Raw genomic sequence first — 20,710 nt, forward strand, 5'->3', positions numbered from 1 at the left:
AGGTTACAACAGATTTGTGAACTCAGCCAAGCACAGTGGTGGCAGGGCCTAGCTGCTACAGAGAAGATATGTTTTAGACAGTACTAATGTATATGGGCAAAAAAACTCGAGGACTGGGTTTGTGACTAATTGTAAAACAGGTTATTTTAGTTTCTGTTCTGTGGAAAGTGTAAAGCATTCCAACAAAGAGTTTTAATGTGGATTTTTCTTTTGCACCCATGCTGTAATTGCTAAATGTAATAGTCTGATCATGATGCTGAATAAATGGTGTCTTTTTTTAAAAAAAAATCTATGCAGAAGGAAATAAATAACACTGGAAAGACATATAGCAAAAATTACTGTAATTTTCACTGGGTGATGGAACTATGGGTACTTGAGATATTTTTCTCTGTAGTTTACCATTTTTCTGGAATAAACAAGCATTACTTCCATAGTGGGTGGGAGAGTCTCAAGGGAGGGAGAAGTCCCCTGGTACACCAGACCGTAATCACAAGGAAAACAGGACTGGGTTTAAGCCTTCCTTCTCTTTAACTTCTATCTTAATGGCCTGATACCACTTACAGATTAACTGAGTGCATGACCTTATTGAAGGATGCTCTAAGACTGGCCCCAGGAAAAGCAGAAAGGGGATCAACAGTGGAAACTGCCAGAGACAGGAGAAAGAGACTAAGCAAAGAGATCAGAGAAAGTAAACATAAAAGAACAGGAAACAGAAGGGGGAAGGGAAAGACAAGACGGTAGGTATACTTCATACATTGGCATCCATATGAAAAAGAGGAGTTCGTGGTGGATCTTTATGATAGGCATAGCTAGCAAATTTTCATGTTTATTGTTGTCTGTGTTAAAAGTTTGTGTATTTGTGCTTTGTGCCTCACTATTCCTTTCAGGGTCAGGCTGTGTATTTCTTCACCCCACAACGTGCTGTCATATCTGCCTGATGCTGCCAGGGAAGATCAGCTAGACGCTAGATCTGGACATTCTGGAGCCTACTCTGAGAGCAAATTGCATAATGACGTGCCTATCTATGTGAGCTTATAGATTTAGCAAGCTCTATGGGACAGTCAGGAACCTTCTGGTTGATAAAGGAGATCTGGATGGGGATTCATGGTATCCCAGAGGCATTTGTGGAAAACAAGAAAGTAGATCAGTTCTCTCTGGTTCTAAACCCCATTTATGACACACAGCTCAACTAACTGACAACGCTGGCTCATAGCCAAGACTGTTTTTGTAAGATGTTTGTACTCATCTGTTGATTTCTGTGTATTACTTCTGTCATTTTTGAAGTTTTTACTGGGCTAGTGGAATGACTGCTGGGGTATTTTAGCTTATTAAATGTTAAGTGAGGGTGTTAAGATTAGAAATGAATTTCTACATGGCTTGGCACGAGTATAATCATTCCCAGAAAGGCAGACTTTCTGGCAACCTTGTTTTTTCCGTCTGATAATCCATCTTGTAACCCATCTGGGAACTAGGAACATGGAGACTTAACCTTAAAAGAAGGACCAATACAAGATCTTAGCATCATCCATTGACCTTTGGAGGGTGGATGCAATTGTCTTAGAGCTCCTGATCATGTAGTTTGTAGTATAAAGGATTGTGGCTTCCATTATCCTAGGCAAGAGTGTTGTACCATCCAATACAGTCCCCACTAGCCACATGTGATGTTTAAATTAAAGTTAAATAAAATTAAAACTCAGCTCCTTAGTTTCTTGGCCACATTTCAAACGTTGAATAGGCTAACATATTGGACAGTGCAGAGATAGAATATTTCTGTCATCCCGGGGAGATCTACTGGACAGCACTGTGAGTTGAGGCTCACAGAATACTTGGGGACCAAGCATCTCTGTGTCTGCAGGTCAAGTGACTTATGTTTTCTTACTTCAGGTTGACTCTTTGCATTGATATGCTCAGAGTAACTAGGGAAGTTGGGGCAGTTTAGCAGAGTTGTTAGCCCTCTTTACACACACACAGATGAGAATTCTCCTTTAGGGAATGGCTAAATAAATGTGGCACAGTCATTAAATGGAATATCATACAACAGATAGAGGGAATAAACTCCATGTGTCAATAAGGATGAATCTCAAAAACTTTTTTCGTGTGAAAAAAGCCAGTTGCTGAACATAACCATTTCCTGCACACAAAACAATACTACATTTTTCCTATAGAAGAGCATTTTTTTTAAGACCAGGAAAAATATATGTCAAACTCATGACAGTGGTAACTTCAGGGAGGGGTAGGGGTAAATGGAATTAAGGAATCAAAGGAACTTTTAACTGTTTCTGTAACATTCTGAATGTTTTTTTGAAGATTTTAAGTAATCTCTACAGGCAACATGGGACTCAAACTTACAACCCCAAGATCAAGAGTTCTATGCTCTATTGACAGCCAACCAGGGGCCCCTATGATATTCTAAATTTTTAAAGGAAAACATTCATGTACTACTTTTGTAATTACACTTATTAAAACAGGACATGGATTTATGTACAAAAAATGAATAGAAATATGTAAACATATGGTCATAAAAATAATAAGGGAAGTACACAAAACTCTAATGCTAATTGTGTTGGGATTGTGGGTAATATTTTCTTCTATTTCTCTATTTTTTAAAGAGATTTTATTTGTTCATTTGACAGAGAGATCCTAAGTAGGCAGAGAGGCAGGCAGAGAGAGAGGAGGAAGCAGGCTCCCCGCTGAGGAGAGAGCCTGATATGGGGCTCTATCCCAGGACCCTGAGATCATGACCTGATTTGAAGGCAGAGGCTTAACCCACTGAGCCACCCAGGTGCCTCTATTTCTCTATTTTTAACAAGTTTTTTATCTTGTGGCTGTAATGTTAATACAAAAAATTTTTTTAAATAAAAAATGAGTCCATTCTTATGGTGCAGAGTATTATAATGCATCAGGTATAGCTCTTTTTTTAAAAATTTTATATATTTATTTGAGAGAGACAAAATCCAAGCAGGGGAGGGGCAGAGAGAGAGGGAGAAGCAGACTCCCCGCAGAGCAGGGATCATGACCCCAGCCAAAGGCAGGCGCTCAACCAACTGAGCCACCCAGGCACCCCTCAGGTGTAGCTCTTAAGAGGCAACTGGCTCTGGTACATAATTAGAGTCAGAAATAATGGCTCAACATCATTTATGTAACAAAATTTAATGGTCCTAGGTGGCAGTCTCCAAAACTCAATTGGTCAACATAAAACCCCATTATGCAGCAAATCCAGAGTGGCAGGCACACGGGGACCCTTCAGTTCCTAAAACCAGGGGTTCCATCGGATTATTTATGAGACTTCCCTTCATATGCCCAGGCCGCCTGACTGGTTGGTTATGGGCTTTGAAAACTGTTCCAATCACAAAAATCCCTCCTCTGTGGTGTGCAGTGCAGCTTGAAAAGCCACTTCCTACAAACAGCCGGCTTCACCTGCGCCCTACCTCCAGGAAGACACACGAGGTGAACTTTCACGCAAGCAACAGTGCTGGTCAGCCTTCCCGACTCTCAAGCCAGAATGTAAACCCAACCACCTGTTCATCTGGCTTCCAAAACATATGGATCTGCCTCCATCTACAACGGAACATACCAACACTTCTGGCCTTCACCAGAGAATTACAGCCAGCCTCTAAGGTCCTGTCAAAAGGCTGGCTACAAGCAGAGTTATTTATGGAATATATTGTAGGGGACATTCTATCCATCCACTCCTTTAGGTGGCATTTTAAGTTGTGTCCCCAGATCAAGTTAAAGCGCCAGAAGGTTACATGCCTGAACCATATTAGCTGAGCCCCTGCAGAAATGCTTTAATGTTACACCCTTGGCTTTTAGCCAGGGTAGTTACAAGCAAGGAATATGAAAATCTCTTCTGTGTGTGTTGTGAAACTGTTACTGAGGACATTGTCTTTTATGTTAATCCCGACTGAGAGATTTCTTATGGAATTTAGTGTCAGCAATGAACCATTATGTAGCTGTTAAGAATTATGATTCTGGAAGACTAAATACGAAAGTGTGTTTATGATATGTTCATTGAAAAAAACAAGAACACTAAAGGCTATATAGATTCTCATTGCAGCCATGTAAAATATTTGTGTCTGTGGGTGAGGACTGAAAGCTGATAGATAGAGATGGAAATTATATGAGGGCAATGGGATTATAGATGTTTTGCTTTTTCAAAAATGTTTGTTTGCTGTAGCCCTGTGTTTTCAACTGGGAGAAAAAAAGAATTTAGTGACAGGGAAATCTCTGTCCCTCTTGAGGACTTGCTATGTGTCTTTCTTTCTGATAACGAAAATTGTCATGTTCCCCCTTTCTCCTGGCTGCCCCAAAAGGTGGACTTGCACATTAGCTCCTCCTTCCTTGCCATGCCTCTGATGTTCTGTTTTTATAATTTTATGACATTTGTACTTTTTTGGAGGGGGCAAAGTGCCCCCAAATCCCTTGGAGAAAACTGTAAAGTATAAAACATTTTTCTTACTTTAAAAGTTATACACAGTCATAGGGCATGCCTGGGTGGCTCAGTCGTTGGGCATCTGCCTTCGGCTCAGGTCATGATCCCAGGGTCCTGGGATCGAGCCCCACATTGGGCTCCACAAAAAAATATAAAAGTTATACACAGTCATAGTAAACTGGAAATATGTAAGAAAGTAAAAACAAAAAAGATAACTACTCTTAACAGTTTTTGGCATTTCTTCCCTTTTTTCCTCAAAGTATTTTATTTTATTTTCTTAAGACTGTATTTATTTTTTTGGCAGAGAGCACAAGCAGGGGGAACAGTAGGAGAGGGAGAAGCAGGATCCCTGCTGATCAAGTAGCCTGACACAGGGCTCAATCCCAGGACCCTGGGATCATGATTTGAGTTGAAGGGAGATGCCTAATGAACTGAACTACCCAGGCACCCCTCTCAATGTATTTAAAACAAAATTATGAGCATATAGCATATGAAGTATCACATCCTGCTCTTTTCATGTAATTCTAAATTATAAGCATGTAAAAGATAAGATAAAATAAAATAAAATAAAAGCATGTTTTCTTATACTGGAAACACTTCTTGTTGAAAACCCCAGTAAATATCATGCCCGTGGGACTTTCTTTTTTCCTCCCTCCCTCCCTTCTTCCCTCCCTCCCACGTTTCTTCTCTCTCTGTTTTTCCCTTCCTTTTTTCCTCCCTCCCTTCCTTCCTTCCTCCTTCCCTCCATCCATCCCTCCCTCTCTTTCTTTCTCCCTCTTACAAAGTTTGGAACCATTGAGGCCTGCAGGAAGGGTTAAAGATGAAGTTGTATGGGGCGCCTGGGTGGCTCAGTCATTAGGCATCTGTCTTTGGTTCAGCTAGGTCATGATCCCAAGGTCCTGGAATCCAGCCCCATGTAGGGTTCCTTGCTCAGTGGGGGAGCCTGCTTCTCCCTCTCCCACTCCCCCTGCTTATGTTCCCTTTCTAGCTGTCTCTCTTTCTGTCAAGTAAATAAATAAAATCTTAAAAAAAAAAAAAAAAAGGACAAAGCTGGAAAATCAGTTCCGGTGAGCCCAAAACCTAAGAGATAAAGCTCTGTGGACCTTATTCCTAAGATGGGGCATGGTGTGGGGGGGGTGCTGCAGAACCGAATTGCGTGGGTTTGAAGTGCAACCTCAGGGAAGCCTAAGGCGAGAAGGGCAATCTGGGGTCTTGTACCCGGATTGGAGATCACAGGAAATAGGATTTTAAAACTAGGACAGACATTAGCTATCATCTAATATAATAGGCTCATTTACAACTGCAGAAACTAAAGCCAGAGGAGACAAATTGACTTGTGTAGGCTGTGGAGTCAGAAGGCCTGGATTTGTCCCTCTTCTCTGCTACTTAGTAACACCAGACCGTAAGTAGATGCCTTTACCCTCTCTGCGTCTCATTTTCCTCTATGAAAGGAAAATCCAGCATTTAACTTACATGCTTCTTGTGTGGATCAAATCAGATAATCTACAAAAAGCACTTAGCACAGTGCCTAACATATGATGAAAACTCAATAAATGTTACTTTTTGATAGTACTGTAAGTATTAGCATGATTGAACTAGCTAGTGACAGAGCTATGACAAGGTCCCAGATCTCCTGATGCAAGCTAGTGCTCTTCTCACGGTATTGAACTAACTTTCAGGGTCCAGAAAAGGTTGAAAGTTGCCTTGAACTTAGTTGGACCTAGGACCACTTAGTTGGGGTAGCAACTGGGGGCTAAACCTGATGACTTAAGTCTGGGGTCCACTTTATGTCAAAGCACCTAGCCCAGTGTCTGGAAAACAGTACACTTTTTTAAAAAGATTTTATTTATTTGACAGAGAGAAAAAGAGAGAGAGAGCACAAGCAGGGGGAGCTGCAGAGGAAGAGAGAGAAGCAGACTCCCTGCTGAGCAGGGAGCCTGCCACTCCATGGGACTCAGGGCTCTGCCCCAGGACCCTGGCTGGATCCCAGGACCCCAGCTCAATCCCAGGACCATGGGATCATGACCTGAGCCGAAGGCAGACGCTTTACCGACTGAGCCACCCAGGCACCCCTATGACAGTAGACTCTTAAGAAAGGTTTGTTAACTGAGAAGTCTCTTAAAAAAACGACAGGGTTGGGAGGGTGGTGCTGGCTTCTAAGAGAGGCTTCTAAGGCTTCTAAGAGGACTAGAAATCTTTCACAGAGTCACATAAAGAAGGACTTAGGGAAAAGGGCTACCAAAACTATGTACATTCCATGCATGTCTGCGAAGACCAGAGACAAGTAGAGGTGGTACTCTCTGAGATTCCTGGAACATTCTCGTTGTCACTTTTATTAACCCTTTCGTCTTTCCCCATAGTTACTAGCAAAAACTCCTATACAAACCTGAGGTGGGGGTGGGTGATTTTTCAGAGCTGGGCAGGATAAGAAAAAAGTGGTGAAATATCTATCCCGATTCAAATTAATAAATCCAATTTGGAAACAGGGTTGGGGGGGTGGCACCCAGGTAGAAAAGTGGGTGGTAGCAGTGAAGGAGGCAAGAGAATCAGACCCCCTCTACGATCTTGAGGAAGGAAAAAAAATCGTGAATGGGAAGCCAGTTGAGACCATGAACTCTGAGGTTGCAACTGGGGAAAAGGCCTGACGCCCCCACCCCACCCATATCCTGCCATATCTGTTCATAAGTTATTACTGTGGTGGTTTTGAGGGGTCCTCCAGTTAGTCCTCTTCTCTGACCAATGCCTTTTCTATTTTCTGAGGCTACCTGGCTAACTCTGTCCCTTGACTAATGTATATTCTAAGACATCCACAGTAATAAGGTGAATAACCTTGACCTCTCCAGATACGTGTCTTCAAGTAGCAGTGTTTTTACTATTCCACAGATCCTTTAACTCACCCTCGTAAGTCACCTCCTATAGATTATGGTCATTTTCATCTTTCCAACACTAAAGACTCAGTAAGTATTTGTTGATTGATTTCAGAGTTTATAATCTAGCTGGGGAAGTAATACACCCTCACGAAATGAAAAACTATGTAACCGCAAACCTAAAATTAAAGAATATAAACTGAGTTCATAGAGGTTCAAGAGACGGAAAGCAGATGAGTGATCTGTCAGGTTGGGCTAGGCAGGGAGAGCTTCCAAGAGCACCTCAGTTTTGAGCTTTGAATCGGAAATTCAAGGAGGTAATGGACATGAGATGGTGGAGAGGTGGACCTTTTGAAAGAAACGCACAAGGGAGACAATGTAAGATATCACTCAAGCGAGGACAGGTGCCCGCCCCACCCTGTCATTTCCCTGTCTTAGCAGCTCTGCAGGATCAGCACATATCAAGCCACACTGCTAGGCACTACACAGATGAGTTAAATTATAGTCCCTGCCCCTAGGAGTTTGCTGTCTTAACAAGAAAACTGAGACACAGCTGGACAGAAAGTCCCCACGATACATTAAAAAGTTGTTCAGATGTACAAATGTAATGCCCTTCAGTTCCTGGTCTCATTCATTCTACCAGCATTTCTCAAATGGGACCTTGGACTGGGGTCACTGAGATACATAAACCTTGCCTCCATCCTAAAGGAGTTCCGTTGAGTGAAGGAGATATACATGTAAAGAAATCATTACTGTACCATATGGATTATGCTGTAAAACACAAGCCTGCACAAAGTACTTGGAAATGCAGAAAAGGTAGAAGTCCACCTAAAGGGAACAAGAAAGGTTGAATAGGGATTTTCCAAAATAAGAGACTCGGGGAGGGTATGATGAGAGGGAGGACATTCTAGGAGGTGGAGGGAAAGGTAGAAAAGGACACGCATTTCCAGGTAATAGTATACAAAAGAACTTAGTGTGCCTAGTGAAGGATGAAGCAGGGAAGGTGGGAAGTGGCCTGAACCTGAAGAAAGGCGTGTACCTTGCTAGAGAGTTTGAACTTTATCACAGAGGCAATAGGGAAAATCAAAGGACGTGTCAAGCAGGGAAATTCTCTGGTCACTTTTAAGTGCCATGATCTCAGTTCTCCTGCCTCCTGGCTGTGACTCTGGGAATGGCACTGAATTTCCGAGCATTCGTGTTTTCATGTGCAGAATGGGGTTGATAGCAGTACCTAGCTTACGCGGTTGATTTGAGGAGCACATGAGCTAATATATGTAAAGCAATCAGCGCTGCGCCGCGCACATAGTAAGTGCTCCATACATTTTAGCTATTATTACCGGGAGTGTTTCTTAGAAGGATAACTTTTGTTGGCAGCATGGAACATAAACCACAGTGGGGGAAAAGACTGATGGCAGGAGGTCCGATTAAGATGATATTGCTGGGGGTGGGAGGTTGGGGGAACCAGGTGGTGGGTATTAGAGAGGGCACGGATTGCATGGAGCACTGGGTGTGGTGCAAAAAACAAGGAATACTGTTATGCTGAAAAAAAAAAAAGATGATATTGCAATTTAATCCAACGACAATTAAGGTCTGGAACTGGGATCTGGACGGGATAAGTTAAAGAGATGAAAAGGTGAGACGGAAGTCTAGCTTGGAACACTGGGCAGATCAGGACAACTGTTAACCAACTTCAGAGATAAGAGTAGCCAGAGTATAGGGGTGTGGGTGCAAGAGCAGATAAAGCGTTCCGTTTGGGACCTGTTGAATGAGAAGTGAAGCCGCCCAAGACGGGAACCTGCAGAATATCACTTATTTCAGGGGAGGCCAGAAGAACCAGTGGAGAAAAAGGATTGGTCAGCGATCACAGTCACCGTGAATTGCATGGGGGGGGGGGGGGGGGGGAGGGTAGAGGAGACACTATCGCCAGCATTTAAGTTGCACTAGTCCTTCACCCAACTACCGAACAAGCATACAGCCCATTTTCTGGTCTGTTCTCGGCTTCTTGCCTCTGGGTTTTCTGATTCTCGTAGAGAACGCATTTTTTTTTCTCCTCCTGCCCTCTGTTCACGGAAAGAGGGAAAGGTCTAGCGCCTCGCAACACGGTCACCTAGGCGACCCGGAGTCACACGGGAGGAGGTGGGAAGGGGGGGAAGGAGGAAAATGACTTTTAAAGAAAAGAAAAAGTCCGCGACGACCTCTAATAATTAAGGTTCCACCTCCCTATATCCTGCCACGCCGCTCTCCAGCCGCCCTTATCGGGCTCCTGGCCGCGAAGTAAGACGGGAAATGTAGTCCCCTAAGGCTGACCAGGGTGGCACGACTGAAGAACTCGGTTTCCCAACCGGCTCTGGAGGCGCGTGCGCAGATGGCTGCCCGGGCGAGTGGTAAACAGAGACGTCAGGCGGGGGCTGCTGCTCCGAGCAAAACAAAAAGGGAACCCGGGGGGGGGGGCTGATTGGGGAATTGGTGCGGCAGAGAGGCTGGGGCCGCGGGGCCGCGGGCCCTATTAAGAGTGGAGGGCAGGGAAGAGGCGGGGGGAGGGGCAGCTAGGGGAGGGGCGAGTGACGCGGGGGAGCGGGGCGTTGGGGAGGGCAGTGATCCGGGTGGAGGAAATTTGGGAGGAGTGTCCGGGGGGCAGCAACTTAAAAGGGGGAGGGAACTGCGGCTAAGAAGACGTTCGGTGATGGGAGCGCAATGTATGAGGGGATACTGTGCCTCAGGTTTAAAAGAGCAGGAAGCTGAGAGGTTGGAGAAAAAGTGTCTTCGCTAGGCGGAGGTTACAGGTGGTGTCTCGGAAAGAGCTCCGAGGCTGTCCGCTTGTAGTCGAGAAGACGATCGGAAAACTGTGTGGAAGGGACAGCTTGGGGGCTAGCGTCCTGGGGCGAGGGGGGAAGTTCGCGACTTTCTGAGGACTGGCAGGAATGTGCCTCCTGGCCCTCGGTGCTTCCCCCCTGGGGGGAGGCATCGCGAGGGACGGTGGCAGACTCCTCTGAACGCTGAGCGGCGGAGGTCCAAATCCACGTATGGATCCAAGGAATGAGAATTCAGCCACAGAGGCTGCCTCGATCATAGACCTCGATCCCGACTTCGAACCCCAGAGCCGTCCTCGCTCCTGCACCTGGCCCCTTCCCCGGCCAGAGATCTCTACTGAGACAGCTGAGCCGCCTGAGCCGCCCGAGGTGGAGGCAGGTCTGGGAGACAAGGTACTCACGGAGGGGCACTCAGAGCCGACCCTGTTGCCCTCCCAGCTCCCAGAGCCGGCAGGGGGCCCCCAGCCCGGGATCCTGGGGGCTGTAACAGGTCCTCGGAAGGGAGGCTCCCGCCGGAATGCCTGGGGAAATCAGTCATATGCAGAACTCATCAGCCAGGCCATTGAAAGCGCCCCCGAGAAGCGACTGACACTCGCCCAGATCTATGAGTGGATGGTCCGCACTGTGCCCTACTTCAAGGACAAGGGTGACAGCAACAGCTCCGCAGGATGGAAGGTAACTATGACCCCCTTACCTTGGTCCCAATACCATCTGCCCCTGGGCCCCCTAGCCTCCTTACTGCCATTCTGGGGCCCCTTTTATGCCCCCACCCCAGGGAGCCACCTTCAAATCCTCAATTACACAAACATTTACTTAGGACATAGTATATGCCGCTGCTCAGGGCTTGATGCTGGAGGATCGCAGATGAATAAGACACTGTCCTTGCCTTGGAGAAAATTGAATTCTCAGCTTGCTGCTCAACACTCCCAGTACTTTGGCTTGAGCTGCCCCAGACACTTATTCCCACAGAGAAGTCTTTATCCTATGTACAGCAGGAACTGTGTGGATTCCCCACATGAACCTAGCCTTCCCTCCTCCCCCACCTCCTACCCCAACACCTTTTCTCCCATTCCTGTGGGATTACCTGGATTCCGCCGATTGCCTCTCAATACCTCAGGGTAGAGGTACTGTTGTAGAATGCCTCTACCCAAGAAGAGGGGGTTGAGTGGCCTGGGTGAAAAAGGTGATACTCATGAGGTAAAGTGGCTGCTCTTATGGACCAGGAGGGGGAAAAAAGGGCCATGAGCTGCTACCTGCCTTGGTTTACCCCATAGTGCTAGGAAACTCTCCCTAGTAAGGGGTTATCTAAGTCTGGGGCGGCGGGGGCGGGAGGGAGATTTTTCATTTACCGTTGAGGAATAATAGTTATGAAAAAAAGAGATAGGGTCCTGACCTGAAAGCACAAGGTTGGGCGTTCGCTTGACTTTCCACGAAGAAACTGTGAGGATAGATCTTGCTAGATGCTCGGAAAATTTGTCTGGAGGAATATGGGACTCTTAATCACGAAATGGGGAGCTTCGGCCCCTTGGCATCTTGCACCCCCATAGCTGGTGAGATCAGCGTACAAGGAAGTAGAGAAGGTTGAATGAGCCGAGGGTCCTCCCCTAGGTATAGGAGATCGAGGGATGGGATCTGCACTATCCCTAGGAGATGGGCTGGACACAAAACAGGACAGCTGACTGAGACCCTTGGCACTATTTCTGGGTAGACTGCCATGCCACAGTCTCAGCTCCTAAAGAGCTCCCCTCCTTGGACCCAGCCTACACAGCTGTTTTTTCTCTTCCCTTAGGTTCATTTTCCCGGGTAGAAGAAATAATCATGAGATGTTAGTTATGCTGTGGGAGTGTAGTCCTTCCTTATAATGTTCACTGATTGGCGGATTTTTAGTTTACAAAGTAGTTTTTACGTTTATTTGTTTTTGTTTTTTATTAATCTTCACAGCGGTTCTGAGATTCCACATTTTACATATGGGGAAACTAAGGTATAGAAAGGTCAGGAAACTTGCCTGATATCAGTAGAGCAAGGACCTGAACTCAGGTCTAACTAGAAATCATATCGTCTTTCTGCTAGTCCGTGAGGCCCAAATTCTCTTCATTGGAATAATGGCAAAGCCAAATCAGGCTGAGGTTGGGGCCTCCCAGCCTCTGACCCCCCCTCATCGACTCCCCACCCCAAGGGGTAATGGGGCCTGAACTGGCTCCTCTGGTGATGTGCCAAGATTACTACAAGCCCACCAGGGGGTGGCCCTCACTTCGAACAAGAAAGCTTTGTTTAGGTGGCTTGGGGGAACAATTAGGAGTCGCCTCCCCAACCCCGCTTCCAACAGGTAAGAATTCTAGGCTTCTAGGGAGCTGACCTCTCCAGGTAGGAGGATGTACTATGGACTAGTTCTGAGGTCTAAAGAAGAGGGGTTAAACAAATGGGCCTCATGGGTACCGAGTGTAGACAGAGGAATGGATCTTCTCAGTAGAGCCACAGCTGAAGGACAAAAAGGGGGGAGGTCCCAGTGCCAGAAGTCATGGGGGTGCTCGGTTACTGAGGCTGGACGGTTAATGTCTAGATGGACAAGTGTCTGTTACTTCAAGGAACGAGGAGTACCATTGCAGCCGGGGTAGTAGCTGTTCCTGAAGTGTCTCAGAGAGACAAGGAGTTCTTTGGCTACAGAACTCTGGAACATGAAGCTACTTCAGCATCTCTCCCCAGGCAGAGGGTCTCCTTATCTGGAGCACCAGTCAGAGCCTCAGCTTCTAGTAGCTCCAAGCCCTTCTGGGCTCCTCCCAAGTTTCTAAACACCAAAGAGCTCCATATGGGAGGTCAAATGCCCCTAAGGTTGGAGATCTTAGGCACAAATTCCTGAGGAGAAGTAGGGGAAAGGAGGTGGGACAGAGAAGGAAGGTTGGGGGGGGCACAAAAGGATGGTGTAACTAGCCTGGGGCAACCAGTAGAAAGAAGCTGCTCTGGGGGCTCAAGAAGCTGCCAATCGCAGCTCCCTGGGCCCCTGGGAAAAAAAACTTTATCTCTAGCAGAATATCAGCAGTGAGGGAGGAAGGGAGAACAGAGGGGAGGGAAGGAGGGAGGGAGAAGGTGCTTCCAATACCCAAGGCTCTCCAAAGCTGATAGAGCCTCAAGGGGAGGCTCACTATTGTCACCCAAGGGCCACCCTCCAATAAGGCAACAAGGTGCTGATTATGTGCTGGGAACCTGGCACTCCAAGCACACGCTGTTGAGGGCTGCCGGACTAGACAACATCATCTGTGCGGCGGGCGCATATACTCCATGAGACCAATTATGTGAAATTGAAAATAATACAATATAGGTTGGGTAAGATTGTGGGGAACAGATTAGAAATACCATGCGAGAGATTTGGCTGCAGAAGCCAAGCAACCACTTAACAGAAGAGAGGGGACTTATGCTTGGTCTGGAGGAAGGAGCAGAATTTACAGAAGGGAGACCCTTCCTGGGAGGAGGAGGGAGGGAAAAGGGACTGTGCCTTGTGTATCTGAGGCACAGAGAGGAGCCTGGCCTGAATGTAGTTGAGCCCATCTGCCCAAGGACTGGGAGGAATGAGAAAAAAAAAAAGGGCGGGGGGGGTGGATCTTCAAATCCTATGGAGAGCTGGGGCTCAAATGCCCCATGGGAAGTAGAGTGCCCGCTCACCTGGGGTTCCAGCCCATCAGCCTATTCAGAGAACTGGCTCAAGACGGCTGGAGACAGGGTGGGTCAGTCTTGGGCTAGTGTTAGGCCACTGTCCCGGAACTCCAAATGAGCCTACACTCAAGGAAGGAGGTTGTAGCCGTGGAATTCTTTTCCATCTAATCCCAGTTCTTGCGGAATCAGGAGCATGTCTCCCCAGTAAATGCCCACCAGCGCCAGACAGCTCCCCCAGAGACCTGGGAGGAATGCATTGTTGTGAGCTTTTCCAGAGCGGGCCCAGTGCCCTCAGCAGTAGGTTGTTAACTCAGCTTGTCTCCTGGGCCCTTGTGCAGCAAAGTCTGGAGCAGCAGAGGCCAAACATCTTGTCTTTGGGTGGGAACTGTGTATGGTCTCCCCACCCCCCCTCACTCCCCCACCCCCATCCCTACCTTTGCTTGCTTCCACCCCCCACCCTTGCCTCGGGGTTGATAGCTCTGGGTTTCCAGGAATGCCCCTGCTCTGTCCCAGCGTGCTTTGAGGTGGAGCCGCTGGCCACTGGCCTCCCTGCACGTACCTCATGCCCCCTTTCCCACTGCCTCTGCCCCCTCCAGAACTCCATCCGCCACAACCTGTCCCTGCACAGCAAGTTCATCAAGGTTCACAACGAGGCTACTGGCAAGAGCTCCTGGTGGATGCTGAATCCTGAAGGAGGCAAGAGCGGCAAGGCTCCCCGCCGCCGGGCAGCCTCCATGGATAGCAGCAGCAAGCTGCTTCGGGGCCGCAGCAAGGCCCCCAAGAAGAAACCTGCCGTGCTGCCAGCTCCACCCGAAGGTGCCACTCCAACGAGCCCAGTCGGCCACTTCGCCAAGTGGTCAGGGAGCCCTTGCTCGCGAAACCGTGAAGAAGCCGATGTGTGGACCACCTTCCGTCCACGAAGCAGTTCCAACGCCAGCACCGTCAGCACTCGGCACTCCCCCATGAGGCCAGAGTCGGAGGTGCTTGCGGAGGGGGAGATGCCAGCCTCAGTTAGCAGCTATGCTGGAGGTGTCCCTCCTACCCTAAATGAAGATCTCGAGCTGTTAGATGGGCTCAATCTCACATCGTCCCATTCCCTGCTCTCTCGGAGTAGTCTCTCCGGCTTCTCTTTGCAGCATCCTGGGGGGACGGGGCCCTTGCACACCTACAGCACCTCCCTCTTCAGCCCAGCAGAGGGGCCCCTGGCAGCTGGAGAAGGGTGCTTCGCAAGCTCCCAGTCTCTGGAGGCCCTGCTCACCTCCGATACACCACCACCCCCCTCTGATGTGCTCATGACCCAGGTAGACCCCATTCTGTCCCAGGCTCCAACACTTCTGCTGCTGGGGGGGCTGCCTTCCTCCAGCAAGCTAGCCACGGGAGTCGGCCTCTGTCCCAAGCCACTAGAGGCCCCAGGCCCCAGTGGTCTGGTTCCCACCCTGTCTATGATAGCACCACCTTCAGTCATGGCAGGGGCTCCCATCCCCAAACCGCTGGGGGCTCCTGTGCTCACACCCAGTACTGAAGCTGCAGGCCAAGACCGAATGCCTCAGGATCTAGATCTTGACATGTATATGGAGAACCTGGAGTGCGACATGGATAACATCATCAGCGACCTCATGGATGGGGGCGAGGGACTGGACTTCAACTTCGAGCCAGGTAGGAGACCTCTTCGTCCACAGTAGCATCTCATGGGCTACAGCCACTCCTAGGTGGCCAGCTGGTGCCATGATCTGAGCCAGAGGGGGCTTTAAGATAGGTTGGTGGGGGGGGGTGGCGGGAGCCCCTGGGGAATGGGAGGGAGGGTGTCCTATGAGAGGGGGCACCCCTCAGCAGTGCCCTCCCCTAGTAGCAGCGTAGGATAGATGGGGGAAGGGCTCTCTCTTTGTTGGTATTTTTTTTGTGTTTTTTTTTTTTGGCGGGGGGTGGACCTTAATGGTGGAGAGTTGTCATGCCCCAGATGAGCTTCTTACCTTGTCTCCCATCTCTCCTTCCCACAGATCCCTGAGCCATGGCTGGAAGCTTTGTCCTCCCCTGCTTCGGTGGTGGGGCCAGGAGTGCCTTTTAGCCACTCTTTACCCTTGACCCCTCCCTGGGAATTCGGGACCCTGCTTTAGAGCTAGGGTGGGGTCTGCTCCCATGGGTGTTGAGGAAATTACAAAGATAAAGCTGCCCCATATAGGAACTATGGAGGGAGGGAGGGAAGCGGGTGGGGGAAAGGGAAAGGGTTTCTTCTCACTGTGCCAATTAGGGGGTGAGGCCCCCTCTTGGGAGCCATCCTTGGCTCCCTCCATTCCCACCCCCCTAGGTTTTACATCAGGGGTGGGCAATGCTGTTGGAAATGTGAAGTCACCAGTGGCCTTACCCCTGCCTTTGGGAGCAGGATCTTTTGTAGTCTTATCTGAGCTGGTCCAGGCTGGCTTAAGCCTGGGATTTTTATTCAGTGGCCCCCTAGGCCAGTGGGGTGGGGTGGGTAGGGTGGGTTAGTAGGGACCTGGAAGGGCCAAGGTCTGAGCACCGGAGGGGCTCACTGGGCCAAATCACCCTTGGAAGGCTGCAGATAACAGAAAGGCTTTTTGTAAACTTTTAAAGACATATAAACACAAATATAGAGATTTTTAACAGTGGCAAGGTGCTAGTGATGGGGAGAATGCTTTTTTTTCTTTCTGAAGGCTTTGTCATAGTGACACGATGCAAACACTACAGACATTACTTGGGGAAACACAGGAAGTGGTGGGTGGGGAGAGCTCCAGGCTGCCACAGAGCAGAGGGGCAGGGGTGCAGCAGTGGACAGCAGTACCCAGCGAGGGGAAAGCTCTGGGAGATGCCCAGAACAAGGTCTGCGTGCACCTGGCTTAGAGATTCCCTGTGGAAAAGGCTAAGCCAGGCCCCCTTGTTCAACTTGTGTCTGGGAGTGTGTGGTGTTGGGGGCGCAGTCACACTCCAGCATGACCCACTGCTGATTAGCACTATGGTGGGAGAGTGCATGGAAGGCCTGGAATTAGTCTGTGGCCTGGAAAGGGGTGGGAGGGGTGCGGAAGAAGAGGAGGGAAGGATTTAGGGTGGTAAAGTTAGGCACAGAGACCTCCCTGTTCCAGGCCCCTGACAGCTGTCCCTGCCCTTCTTCCCCTTGCCTGACTACTGGGGTTACATGGTAGTGTATGCGGTGGCAGGCGGGTGTGTGTGTGTGTGTGTGTGTGTGTGTGTGTGTAACAGGGAATGGGGAGCTGGGGAGCTTGGCTGAGGGTCTGGGAAATGAGCAGGGATGGAGGGGAATGTGGATCAGGTTTACTAGCACCTGCCAGGGTGGCCATCTGGGACTCCTTCTCCACCCCAGCCCCCAAAGCAGCCCCTCCCCCAGTCCCCTTTGCATTGTCCCCTCCCCCACCCCTGCTGTGGGTTCCCATCATTTCCTGTGTCAGCGCCTGGCCTACCCAGATTGTATCATGTGCTAGATTGGAGTGGGGAAGTGTGTCAAATCAATAAATGAATAAATTCAATAAATGCCTATAACCAGCTCTGGTTTCTGCTGCCTTGGTGCTCCCCTTGGATAAGGGGGAGGGTGGGGGAAGGGGGAAGACAGAGGACTGGCGGGAGGGACTACTCAGAGGTGGAGAGGTGTGGGGTGGGGAGATTTCAGCAGGGGGAGTTGGTGGATTTGGGTGGGGGGAGGGAAGATGCCCATCCGTCACTGAACCCCAGCAGTAGTGGGCGGGCTGTGATAGGCCTCTCAAGGGGAGGTAGTCTGGTTGGAGATGACCCCTCCCCCTACTCTGTCCCTCAAAGGCTCATTGTACCAGACTTCACAGTCTTGCCTCACCCCCACCCATGTACTCACCCCAGCCCTCTCCTGCCACTTCCACCCACCCTCAGAGCTTTCATGGTGCCAGGGCCACACTTAAACCTTGGTGCTGATGCGGGGGAAGGAGTTTTTCTTGAAGAAGGGACCTCAGGTTGAATTCCAGTAATTTCATACCTCGTATTACTGCTCTCACTTGGTCACTTTATTTAGTTAGCGATGTTTATCCCTCCTACTGAAAAAGTCCGCTCTGGTCCTAAAGGTTGGACCCCTGCGAGTCGGCCCCTCTTCATCTGATCTTCCGGTTGATTTGGACTAGAAAAGGAAAGGGTCCATGAGTAGATAAGGAGGACCCTCAGGGAAGCTTTCTACAAACTGGGGCCAGTGGCAGGCCAGGCGGAGAGAGGTTGGAGGCAGGTCTTGGGCGTGGATGTTGGATTTGGAAAGGAAATTCATGGAGGGGGGAATGGGTGTGGGAGCCTTGGGTTGGCTGGTAGGGAAAGGGGAGTGCAAGGACAGACCACATTTGGGGAGTCTTACTGGGAGGTTCATGGAAGATTCAATAGGAACAACTTTCTTGGCTTCTTGGCTTCTAAGCAATTTCACTCGGCTTCTCTCCAGGATGTCGCATTGTGTGCGCAAGGCATCTGAAAATGAGAAAAAGGCGCCCCCACCTCTGAGGACTAGTGGTCTTACCTACCCATTCCATCCCTCCCATCATTCCAGCCATCACTGTGAGTGACTGGGCCCAAGGCTAGGTGGAAGAGTGGTCTGAAGATGCCTAAGTTTTGCTCTTTTCAGTGGGAACTGGGACACCAAGACTCCAAGAAAAAAGGATGAAGGTGAAGATGGAAAGGACAGGGTGGGGATAGGGAGAATATATCAAGACAGTGCCCAAGAAATGGGGAGAAGAGTAAGGGTGAGTGACACACGCCACTCTGGCCGGTTTGAGTGAAACATCCATCCTTAAGTGGACTTAGGCCTTGTTCCCCTTTTCCTAGGATCCTGCTTTATTACGCCACTCCCACTCCACAAAGAGAATGTACTCTGTCACCTGGCTATGTACCGTCCTTCCTCCATCCTGCTCCTTACCAATTAGCTCAGGTTCTGGATTCTTGAGGAGAGGCACAAAAGCTCTGTAGGCGTTCTCCAGTCGGGTTCCTGTGGACACAGCAGTGTGCTATTCCCAGCCCCTGTCACCCCATCTCCACCCTTCCAAAGACAGAGACTTCCGGAACCTAACACTCGAGGTCACTGTGACCTGATGTACCCGATTTCCCCCCCCTCAGGTCCAAGCCTAGGATCAGGTGCTGGGGAGGGGCTAATATGCGTTAACCTACCCTAGTGTCATAGAGGCAATGCTCTTTCTTGGGCTGACTGGAGATGGTCAGTTAGGATCTGGATGAGGGTCAAGGTTCACAACCCATTTTGGACAAGGTTCACAATTCATTTTGAGGGCCCCACCCTCAAAAAAAGCAGGAATGCTCCCAAACCTCTACCTGGTGCTCCACGCTCCACCTTACAAATGTAGTAGGTGTTGCGAGCAGTAAGGAATTTGCTGGCATAGTCTCCAGGGGTCTTCGTCAGGAAAAGCAACTTCATTGTCCCTGTTTCATCACACAAATCGATGGTGTCTGGAGGGAGACCACAGGGTAAATGAGGCCCTGAGGAAGGAGAGTGGGAGCAGAAAGGGCACTGATCCTATCCTGAATGGGTTGGAAGAAGCTGTTGGATTCCAAGAGCTCTTTTCTTGCCAGTCGGAGAGCTTGGGAGCTGGAAAAGACCCTGCGGACTTTCTAACCCTTGGCCTTTAGTCCCCTCCCCCCAACTCCTCACCTGTTTTAGGCAACCCTACTTTACTGCGGGTGTAATGCAGCAACAGAAGGACAGAGCAATTGGTATTGACCAGAAACTGCTGATTATCTGAGAAGACATGGGATAGGGCACACGGCCCTTCTCTAGTTATACCATCCCTGTGACCATCCCCCACTGCCCTCAACCCCCCACAAGCCCCACATACAGACTTCAGCTCTGTGATACCCCTCACCTCCATGTTTGATGAAAATAAACATGCTCTCAGGATCTTCTTACTCTTCAGACAGAGGCCTGATGAGTCATTTGGAGCAAGAGTGTTCTAGAGGTCCTGGGAGTGGGGGCAAGTGGGCCCATAGGGCTGGGGGTCTGGAGAGGTCGGTAGATCACATAGGCTGAAGAGGCCCCAGACTGGGCAGGCAGGAGAGAGCTATTGGCAATTGTGGATAACCAGCATCCCTAGGGGGTGGGGCCTGAGGCCGCAGTTGAGGGATTATGAGGTCAGAAGTGGTATAAGTGGCAGAAGGTGGAGTAAGGATAGGGAGAGAAGAACCTGGGTGGGGTCTGTGACAGATTTGCTGGGGTTGGGGGCAACAAGGTAAATCTCATTTGAAAATGCATCCTGCGGGGCGCCATCAGTGGAGTAAGCATCTGACTCTAGGTTTCGGCTCAGATGGAGAGCTCAGGGTCCTGGGATCAAGCCCTGCACGGTGCGCTCCTCCACGCTCAGTGCAGAGTAAGCTTGTCCTCTCCCTCTGCTCCTCCCCATCTCCAATAAATAAATAAAATCGTTTAAAAAATAAAATAAGGGGCGCCTGGGTGGCTCAGTATTTGGGCTGCTGCCTTCGACTCGGGTCATGATCTCAGGGTCCTGGGATCGAGCCCCGTATCGGGCTCTCTGCTCTGCAGGAAGCCTGCTTCCCTCTCTCTCTCTCTCTGCCTGCCTCTCTGCCTACTTGTGATCTCTGTCTGTCAAATAAATAAATAAAATCATAAAAATAAAAATAAAAAATAAAATAAGGGGTGTGTGGGTGGCTCAGTCAGTTGGGGAAGGCGGTCTGCCTTTGGCTCAAGTCATGATCCTGGGAGCCTGGGATCAAGCCCCGTATCAGGCTCCCTGCTTGGCGGGGAGCCTGCTTCTTCTCCCTCTCCCTCTGCCATTCCCCCTGCTTGTGCCCTCTGGCCCTATCTCTCTGTCAAATAAATACACAAAATCTTTTAAGAATAAATAAATAAACAAACAAACAAATAAATAAATAAGATGAAATGAAATAAAATGTATGCTAATAGAACTGCAGGAGACCTAGAGAAAAGTCAAGTTTCTCGAACACCACTCTTCTCTAGT

The 20,710-nt window shown here is 49.1% G+C and overlaps 2 protein-coding genes across 3 annotated transcripts; one reads left to right on the plus strand and one right to left on the minus strand.

Moving 5' to 3' along the window:
- Window positions 1-9,865: 9,865 nt before the first annotated feature.
- FOXO4 (forkhead box O4) lies at window positions 9,866-17,271 on the plus strand. The gene is made up of 3 exons (XM_059157440.1): window positions 9,866-10,784; window positions 14,354-15,413; window positions 15,755-17,271. The coding sequence occupies exons 1-3, from the start codon at window positions 10,323-10,325 to the stop codon at window positions 15,760-15,762; spliced, it is 1,530 nt and encodes a 509-aa protein (XP_059013423.1). The 5' UTR covers window positions 9,866-10,322; the 3' UTR covers window positions 15,763-17,271.
- Window positions 17,272-17,736: 465 nt separating this feature from the next.
- On the minus strand, window positions 17,737-20,710 carry CXHXorf65 (chromosome X CXorf65 homolog). 2 transcript variants are annotated; one of them, XM_059157442.1, is made up of 6 exons: window positions 19,601-20,710; window positions 19,390-19,476; window positions 19,053-19,187; window positions 18,646-18,714; window positions 18,094-18,200; window positions 17,737-17,868 (listed from the first exon to the last, which is right to left on the minus strand). In XM_059157442.1, the coding sequence occupies exons 1-6, from the start codon at window positions 19,623-19,625 to the stop codon at window positions 17,767-17,769; spliced, it is 525 nt and encodes a 174-aa protein (XP_059013425.1). In that variant the 5' UTR covers window positions 19,626-20,710; the 3' UTR covers window positions 17,737-17,766. The 2 variants fall into 2 exon arrangements, with proteins under 2 accessions (XP_059013425.1, XP_059013426.1); XM_059157443.1 differs by lacking the exon at window positions 19,390-19,476.

The sequence above is a fragment of the Mustela lutreola genome, chromosome X (genome assembly GCF_030435805.1).
Source record: "Mustela lutreola isolate mMusLut2 chromosome X, mMusLut2.pri, whole genome shotgun sequence".
Taxonomy (NCBI): Eukaryota; Metazoa; Chordata; class Mammalia; order Carnivora; family Mustelidae; genus Mustela; species Mustela lutreola.

Bases quoted from the DNA above. Each gene is read 5' to 3' on its own strand.
- FOXO4 (XM_059157440.1), top strand. From the start codon at position 10,323: ATGGATCCAAGGAATGAGAATTCAGCCACAGAGGCTGCCTCGATCATA. The intron at 10,785-14,353 runs GTAACTATGACC...TGCCCCCTCCAG, and splicing joins ACAGCTCCGCAGGATGGAAG to AACTCCATCCGCCACAACCT.
- CXHXorf65 (XM_059157442.1), bottom strand. From the start codon at position 19,625: ATGTTTATTTTCATCAAACATGGAG. The intron at 19,477-19,600 runs GTGAGGGGTATC...ATGTCTTCTCAG, and splicing joins TATTTTCATCAAACATGGAG to ATAATCAGCAGTTTCTGGTC. The intron at 18,201-18,645 runs GTAAGGAGCAGG...TCTCATTTTCAG, and splicing joins TCCAGAACCTGAGCTAATTG to ATGCCTTGCGCACACAATGC.